The following is a 7,813-nucleotide window of genomic DNA, read 5'->3' as shown; positions in this document are numbered from 1 at the left end:
TTATGTGAGCTTCTCTAAAATCAATCGAAGAGCTGAAGTGATCATCCCAAAGGATGGCCTTCTCGAGGCATCCTCATCCCACAGGCAGCATATAAGCTCTATAAGCTTGCAGTGTTCGAAGTAATCCTCTGGAAGTTTAGGCCTAAGCCTACCCTCTGCAACTTCAAGTGCAATCTACGAAAAGTAACAACAACCTTCAATAAGTGCAAATTAATTTTTCTCAAGATTTTGATGCTTAATTATGCCTCTTGCAGCTGTACCTTAGTCGGTCCATAGTTGGTCTCCATGTATGGATGTTCACCAGTTATAAGCTCATTCAATATGATGCCGAAACTATACACATCACACTTCTCGTTATATGGCTCACAGCGAATTACCTCTGGTGGCATGTACACATATGTCCCTGGAAAGAAACGAAGACATATGCAGCATTTTGGTGTAATCAAATGAAGTAATCAATAAGCTTTCCTTCTTACCCGTTTCACCAGTTAGTGCTTCCTGCCCCTCAAGCAAGAACCTAGCATGCCCAAAATCCGCAACTCGAACATGCATAGAATCATCTAAGAGTACGTTACTTGGCTTCAAATCCCTGTGGATGACCTTAGGCTTCTGCTCGTGGAGATATTGCATTGCTTGAGCTATTTCCAGTCCTTTCTCTATCCTTTCCAGCAAAGGTGGAAGAGGTGTTGTTGTCGATCTCTCTCTTAGCCTTTCCTTATGCCCATGCAACCATTCTGCTAATGTCCTTCCATTAAGTAACTCTGTAACTATGAAGCAATTCTCCGGTGGAAGAAGACATGCGCCTACTAATCGCACAACGTACGGGTGTCGTTGTCGCGATAGTGTATCGAGTTCCTGGGCAAAGAAGTCTTCACCATTCTCGTTGGATAGGAAAAAGTTTGGGTAAATCCACTTAACTGCAACATCAAGGCCTCTCCAAGTTCCTCTGTATATCTCAGCAGTTGTTCCTTGGCCTATTTTTTCCTGCAAATTTATCTGCCACAAGGGATATATAATGCACTTGTAGCCTATAACAATTAGATAAACGTGTATTCACCTCATTTGGCTCAATGGACCATCCATTAAGTTTAGCTTGGTCTCTAGTATTAGCTAAGTGTGGATTGCCAACCGTCGTTCGATCTTCTACTTCGACAGGCGAAGAATGCTGTTGATTGTTGCTTATTTGGTGCAAGAATCCATTCTCCTGTGCAATATCTAAGCAATGTCTTAGATATTCCTGCGTCCCCTCTAGCCGAGCTTTATAAGTGGCCTTGAGTTCTCTCTGTCGTTGGACTTCTTCTTTAAGCTTCACAACCTTGATTAAAAAGATTGTAAAGATATTAAGACCAACATTTCGCTCTAAATTCGTATCACATTTATCCTTACAAAATATCGTAATCAACATAGACCTGTTGCTGGAGTATTGATTTGGGTGGTGATTGCTTGGTCCCAGAGAGCAAAGAGAAGATCACTGCTAGGCCCTTGCAGCAACTGCGATGCTCCTGCATCTTGCTCTCTGTAATTGGAGATCTCTCCATGGGAAACAGCGATAGTTACAACGTACCTCCGTTGCTTTATATCTTGTTCTTCTATCTCAGTAATTTATGGCGTTCTAAAGAAGAGGACAGAGAGAAACCAGAGAGGCGTCCATTTTTTATGGAGGTTTCCTTCAGCATTGTTCTATGTGGATCACTCTATTGTAGGACAGTGATCATAGACGAAGTCGGCGATTGGTTCAAGGTTTGGGACAAGATGATGACGAGATAAACGATTACATATAGAATTTTCAACTATGAAACTGCCCATGGGCTGAACTACTTTAGAAGTTTCTGACCCAGCCCATTAACATATTATAGTTCAAAAGACAACAAGTGATTTTTTTTTTAGGATGATGAACTTGAATGATAATCATTAAACTTAACAACATACTAGCAATCTCTAATATATAGAATTAATAACTGAGACATCATCAAATTAATGGGCATAATTGAATTAAAGACTTCAAACTCTTTTATTCATAGGGAGAATCGAACTTATGACTTCTGTCATGAGCTTATGGAATTCAGCCACTGAACTATAATAAGTGATCTTAGAAATAAAAAATTAATCTATTTAAATTAAAAAATTAATAAATCTAACACTTTAATATACTACTATTAAATAATAACATGTAATAAGCTCCTCAAACTTTATTTTTCATCCGCTATATTTTCTCAAATTTTTTAATATCCACTGATCTACAATATCCATCATCAAAATGAAAAGTTAACCTAATCAATCTAATTAATCTAAAAATGGCATATCTAATATCTTTAGCATCACTACTGAATAGTAACAGCCAATAATCTCCTCAAACAAACTTTATTTCCTCTGCTCTATTTTCTCAAATGTTTTCATAATTTATTTAAGAAAATAAAAGGAAAAGTTGTTTCAACTCTCAATTAAGTTATCTTACCCATTTACTCAAAGGACAAAGATCATGGTGACCCCACAAATATTAGATCCACACCATTGACGTAATTTTGGTAGCTAAATCTAGGCACACAATTCTCTTAACGGATCCTCTCTCTCCGTCTGATTCTTTTTGGGTTTCGCTCCAAAACCCTAAACCCCACCTTCTCTTACAGTCACCCATCTGCTCACCAACGTTATCCGAGGTTTTCTCCTTCGTCCTCAATCGTAGAGGCGCAGCAGAGAGCAAATTTTACTACCCAAATGGATATCTCCATGCCTCTGAAGAGCTTCCTACCACCCGTATCAACCAATTCCACGGTTAATCCTAGAGACAGGGTTCTCCACGATCCCACCTCTATCCCCTCGACCACCATCTCATTCCTCAATTCCTTTCTGGGTTTTGATCCCCGCCCTGAATTGATTAGACCCAGAAGAAAAAGACGCAGTTTTCGGCCTCTCGCGGCAACTTCCATTGTCCCGGCGGGCCGTTCTCGAACACCTAATGGGCATCCGGTGAGAACCCAATTTTCCAAAGAATTTGATGCCTTTGGCAGCAACGAGAGTCTCCGCCGCCTCGTTAGGAACGGGGAATTGGAGGAAGGCCTCAAATTTCTTGAGAAGATGGCGAACAACGGCGGAGTCGCAGACATCATCCCCTGCACAAGTCTTATCCGTGGCTTTTGCCGCGTGGGCAAGACCAAGAAGGCAAGTCGAGTCTTGGGCATCATCGAAAGCTCTGGCGCCGCGCCGGACGTGATCACTTATAATGTTATGATTGGTGGGTACTGCAAGTCTGGTGAGACGGACAACGCGCTCCGCCTCTTGGATCGTATGAGTGTTGCTCCTGATGTTGTTACTTATAATACTATCTTCCAGAGCTTATGCGAGAGGGGAAAGCTCAAGAAAGCGCTCGAGGTGCTTAATCAAATGCTTCAGAGAGCTTGCGCTCCTGATGTGTTTACTTATACTATTCTGATTGAAGCCACTTGCAAGGAGAGTGGAGTTGGGGAGGCCATGAAGCTTTTGGATGAGATGAGGACGAAGGGCTGCGCTCCTGATGTCGTGACATATAATGTTTTGATCAATGGGATTTGCAAAGAAGGGAGATTGAACGAGGCGATCAACTTCTTAAATAGTATGCCCTCGTATGGATGCAATCCAAATGTTATTACTTATAATATTATACTGAGGAGCATGTGTAGCACCGGGAGATGGATGGATGCTGAGAAATTGTTGGCTGATATGGTTCAGAATGGTTGCTCTCCTAGTGTGGTTACTTTCAATATACTTATTAATTTCTTATGTCGGAAAGGTTTGCTAGGTCGGGCTATTGATGTTTTAGAGAAGATGCCGGAACATGGCTGCACACCAAATTCCTTGAGTTATAATCCTTTGCTTCATGGGTTCTGTAAGGAGAAGAAGATGGATAGAGCAATTGAGTATGTGGATCTAATGGTGTCAAGAGGTTGTTACCCAGATATTGTTACATACAACACCTTGCTTACTGCTCTTTGCAAGGATGGCAAGGTTGATCTAGCAGTTGAAATGCTTCATCAGCTTGGGAGCAAGGGTTGTGCTCCTGTCTTGATTACCTATAATACAGTCATTGATGGGCTCTCGAAGATAGGGAACACTGAGAAAGCGTTGGAGCTTTTGAAAGAGATGGTAGCAAAGGGCCTCCGTCCGGATATAATAACTTATTCTTCGCTGGTTGCTGGTCTCAGTAGAGAAGGAAAAATCGAAGAGGCAATCAAGATTTTCCACGAAGTGGAAAAGATGGGTATGAGACCAAATGCTATAATCTACAACTCAGTGATGCTGGGACTTTGTAAAGCTAGGCAGACAGAACGTGCTATTGACTTTTTTGCTTATATGGTGTCTAAAGGATGCATGCCTACGGAATCAACTTACACCATTCTCATTGAAGGCCTAGCTTATGAAGGCATGTCCAAAGAGGCACTTGAGTTACTAACTGAGTTATGTTCTCGAGGAGTTGTGAAAAAGAATTCAATGCAGACTGTATACATTAAGATATAGACTGAAGTAGGGTATACCTCTCAATATTTTGACGGGAGCTAGTGTCAATTGCCTGCGGGCTCTGTGGTCTTCTGACTTAACAGACTCTCAATGGTTTGTGAGAACTGAAACTGACTCAATTTGATTATCCACTTAAGTTGTAGAAGACTCAAGACCATAGGCTTGATGATATCCTGTACATCTGTTTTGTTATTGTCATGTAAGTTTCCTTTTGCCTGAAGAAAATTTTCAAGATTATGGCTTGTTAAATTTATAATCTTATGATCTAGTACTTTGTGTGATACTTCATATTGATATGAAATCACATAGCTTGTTAGATGTTGTCTTCTGAACTTTAATTAAAGGTATATTCTGAAGAATATCATCGAATTGATTAAACCCTCCAATATTCATGTCCTGAATTATGATAAGTGTTATTTGCTAGATACAAAGATTCTTAATAATTCAGTAGTATGACATTTTATATCAGTTGAGGTATTAATTTTCACATTCAAGCTTTCTGCAATTAGACTACCATATTTTCTCTACATATGTGAGGAGGATAGACAGTGATGAATTTTACTGTGCATTTTTATTGTATTTTGATGCCCTATGATTGTTGGAACATCACACAAGTGAACTAAAATAATCCTTTTATGCATAGGATCAAAGAACTGTTCACGTCCGCATCTTCTATTGCATATACCTTGGCCTGACCTTGTAAGGAAGATACAGTGCAGTGCATGCTTCTGTACTAGATTTCCTTCCGTTTGGATTTTGAGAGGTTTTAGCATGCTTTCCTGCTTCCTTTGAGGTTCCATTCAACATTGTTAATTTGACCTATTAACTTCTCTGGAGATCTAATAGAGATCTAATCATTATGGGCAGTGTGATACTTCAACAGCGTTCAAGAATATTATACTAAAAGTTTTAGTGTAATAATTAATTTTGATGTGATATAAAGTGAAAAAAATATAAAAAATATTAATATTATATTTTTATAATAATTATGATAAATATTTTTTAATTTGATACAAACTAGATTAATAAAAAATATTAAGAATAAATTAGTTATTGGATAAATAATATTTATATAAGTACTATAATATTTAACTATTATTTAAAATAAAAAATTATATTAGAATAAATAAAAAAATTATTCCTGAAATGGAAGTTATTAATATATCCTTTTCTTTGGTTCTTACTTTTGGATAGCTTTATTATTCATGTAAGTCTATTCGACCGTCCTAACTTGTCTGTTTGAAAGGAGTTGTAGCATGAGCCTGTGTAGTTGCTTAGAGTTGACAAGGTCTGGGTAATAAATGGATCCGCCCCACGACTACAGCACTAGTGAAATGCCACGTCATCGAACATGCCAACTTAGCACCACTCCTCCCTCCCCCCCGCGCGTGAAGCTAAAAGGCGAAGTCGCACGTCTCCCTCTCTCTCTCTACTCGACTACTAATTTGTTGCTCTTCCCCCTCCTCTTCTATCTCTCTCTATCTTCTTCTCTCTTCTAATGGAGCGGCGAATGCCTCGGCCGATCCGCGAGCATCATCCATCCTTCTCTTCCTCCCTCCTCGACGCCATCTACCGCTCCTTCGACTCCGACACCAAAACCACCACCACCACCACCACTAAAAACTCGCCCAAATCCCTATCGCCCTACCACTTCCGCTCCTTCTCTTCCCCGCGAAGCAAGACCCAGCCGAAAACTAAATCCAATTCTAACTCCAAATCCAAATCATCGTGGGCTCCCACTTCCTCATCGTCCTCCGACTCCTCCTCCAGCTTCGGCTTCTCTTCGTCCGCCTCTTCCGTCTCCGACGCCGACTTGTCCCGGCCCAATCCGCCCCCGTCGACTCCGCCTCACGAGAGGAAAAATAAGAAGAAGACAAAGACCGCCTCAATCCGTAGCCGGCTGCGCGAGCTAAGGAAGATGACGTCGCCGGCCCCTTCCTCGTCGCGGTCGCCGACCTCCCCCCTCGCTTCCCTCCTCAAGTCGCTCTTCTCCTCGGCGCGGATCACGAGGAAGAAACCCAAGGCACCTAAGGAGGAACCGTCGTGCCTCCCGATGAGGCGGAAGCCAGCGGCGCAGCCGCCGCCGCCGCCGCCGAAGAGGTCAGTGCGGTTCGGGGACGAAGGGTGCCGTCCGCACGAGAAGACGAAGTGCATCCACGATGCGGATCTCGAGGCAGGGGCTGCGGCAAAGAAGAGGGTGGACGAGTTGCTTAGGGTGTTGGAAGAGGACGAGGAGAGCAGCGATTCGAGCTCCGATTTATTCGAGTTGAAGAATCTCACGGCGATCGGTTGGGATGAGCTGCCGGTCTACGAGACCACAAATGTCGGTACAAATCGAGCCATTGCCCAAGGCTTGATCGCCTAAGAATTAAAAAATAAATAATAGTAGTACGTTGATTTAATTTCATGGCAAGACTCAAGAACAAGAGGTTTATTAATATATACATACATATACATATATATATATATATATATATATATTGACTAATTTCTTGGTGTTTTTTTTCTTGTTCATTTCTCTTCTGAGTGTTTTGCGTACTTATTAATATGTGAGGTTATGAAGGGGTGAAGCAAATTAATGTGCTGCATGATTAGTGCTATTTGTTTATCGTACTTAATTTAAGCTTGGCATCGAAAGATGCATGATTAGACGTGACAGATGTCGAAGGTTAGGACTAATTAAGATTGCGAAATGCACGAGCTTTGTCTGCAGAGGGAACAGAGTATAGAATTTGGAAAAGGACTTGGGAGTGATCCTCGTGTGTTTAACTGTTCATTAAATTAAGAGCCTGGCCATTATTTTTTACGTATGAGAATATAACCCACGTAGCCCATGCTAGGATGTAGCAAATGGAACACAATTCCTTGATATCGAGATGAATTCCTTCGAGAGTTATCTACATTTGACAAAGATACTTTAACCGTAGTTGGTGGTTGTAGTTTTGGAAGGAAAGAGACAACACTACAGCTACCAAAATCCGGTTCTTCTTTGTTAATCCAAGACGAAGATGACATAATAACCATATAATGGTAGGATTATGATAATTTATATAACTTAATTGGGATGTAATAAATAATTCCTAATCTCTCTTAATAATACAATGGAAATTAAGAAAACTTCCCCGTAGATTTTTTCCGTTGTTGGCATCTTGAGGTAATGTATCTGAATGGAAGTTTGCTTTGTGTTCTCTAACTCATCTTACTATCCTGGATTTGTCTAGTGTTGCTTTTTTTTTGTTCTTTCTACTAGGTTGGTGATCTTGAATTTTTGTTTTAACTTTTGAAGATTCATAGGGAGCAAAGTCTTGGATTGTTGGAATAC

At 40.7% G+C, this 7,813-nt stretch overlaps 3 protein-coding genes across 3 annotated transcripts; 2 read left to right on the top strand and 1 right to left on the bottom strand.

Annotated features, from left to right (window-relative positions):
* LOC140777031 (serine/threonine-protein kinase STY46-like) lies at nt 1-1,538 on the bottom strand. Its single transcript, XM_073120934.1, has 5 exons — nt 1,410-1,538; nt 1,058-1,315; nt 477-996; nt 261-403; nt 1-174 (listed from the first exon to the last, which is right to left on the bottom strand). Exons 1-5 carry the CDS (start codon nt 1,536-1,538, stop codon nt 1-3), a joined length of 1,224 nt encoding a protein of 407 aa, XP_072977035.1.
* Nucleotides 1,539-2,616: 1,078 nt separating this feature from the next.
* On the top strand, nt 2,617-4,809 carry LOC140779861 (uncharacterized). The gene has a single exon (XM_073125158.1). The coding sequence runs from the start codon at nt 2,716-2,718 to the stop codon at nt 4,489-4,491; it is 1,776 nt and encodes a 591-aa protein (XP_072981259.1). The 5' UTR covers nt 2,617-2,715; the 3' UTR covers nt 4,492-4,809.
* A 981-nt stretch (nt 4,810-5,790) lies between these two features.
* LOC140778780 (protein BIG GRAIN 1-like) lies at nt 5,791-7,031 on the top strand. Its single transcript, XM_073123643.1, has one exon. The coding sequence runs from the start codon at nt 5,990-5,992 to the stop codon at nt 6,854-6,856; it is 867 nt and encodes a 288-aa protein (XP_072979744.1). The 5' UTR covers nt 5,791-5,989; the 3' UTR covers nt 6,857-7,031.
* The last annotated feature ends 782 nt before the right edge of the window (nt 7,032-7,813 follow it).

Source organism: Typha angustifolia, chromosome 15 (assembly GCF_048772165.1).
Source record: "Typha angustifolia cultivar Huaian chromosome 15, ASM4877216v1, whole genome shotgun sequence".
NCBI classification, from domain to species: domain Eukaryota; kingdom Viridiplantae; phylum Streptophyta; class Magnoliopsida; order Poales; family Typhaceae; genus Typha; species Typha angustifolia.
This window is presented reverse-complemented; position numbering and strand designations above follow the sequence as displayed.

Bases quoted from the DNA above. Each gene is read 5' to 3' on its own strand.
- LOC140777031 (XM_073120934.1), bottom strand. From the start codon at position 1,538: ATGGAGAGATCTCCAATTACAGAGAGCAAGATGCAGGAGCATCGCAGT. The intron at 1,316-1,409 runs GTCTATGTTGAT...TTTTTAATCAAG, and splicing joins AATCAATACTCCAGCAACAG to GTTGTGAAGCTTAAAGAAGA. The intron at 404-476 runs GTAAGAAGGAAA...GTTTCTTTCCAG, and splicing joins AGCACTAACTGGTGAAACGG to GGACATATGTGTACATGCCA.
- LOC140779861 (XM_073125158.1), top strand. From the start codon at position 2,716: ATGGATATCTCCATGCCTCTGAAGAGCTTCCTACCACCCGTATCAACC.
- LOC140778780 (XM_073123643.1), top strand. From the start codon at position 5,990: ATGGAGCGGCGAATGCCTCGGCCGATCCGCGAGCATCATCCATCCTTC.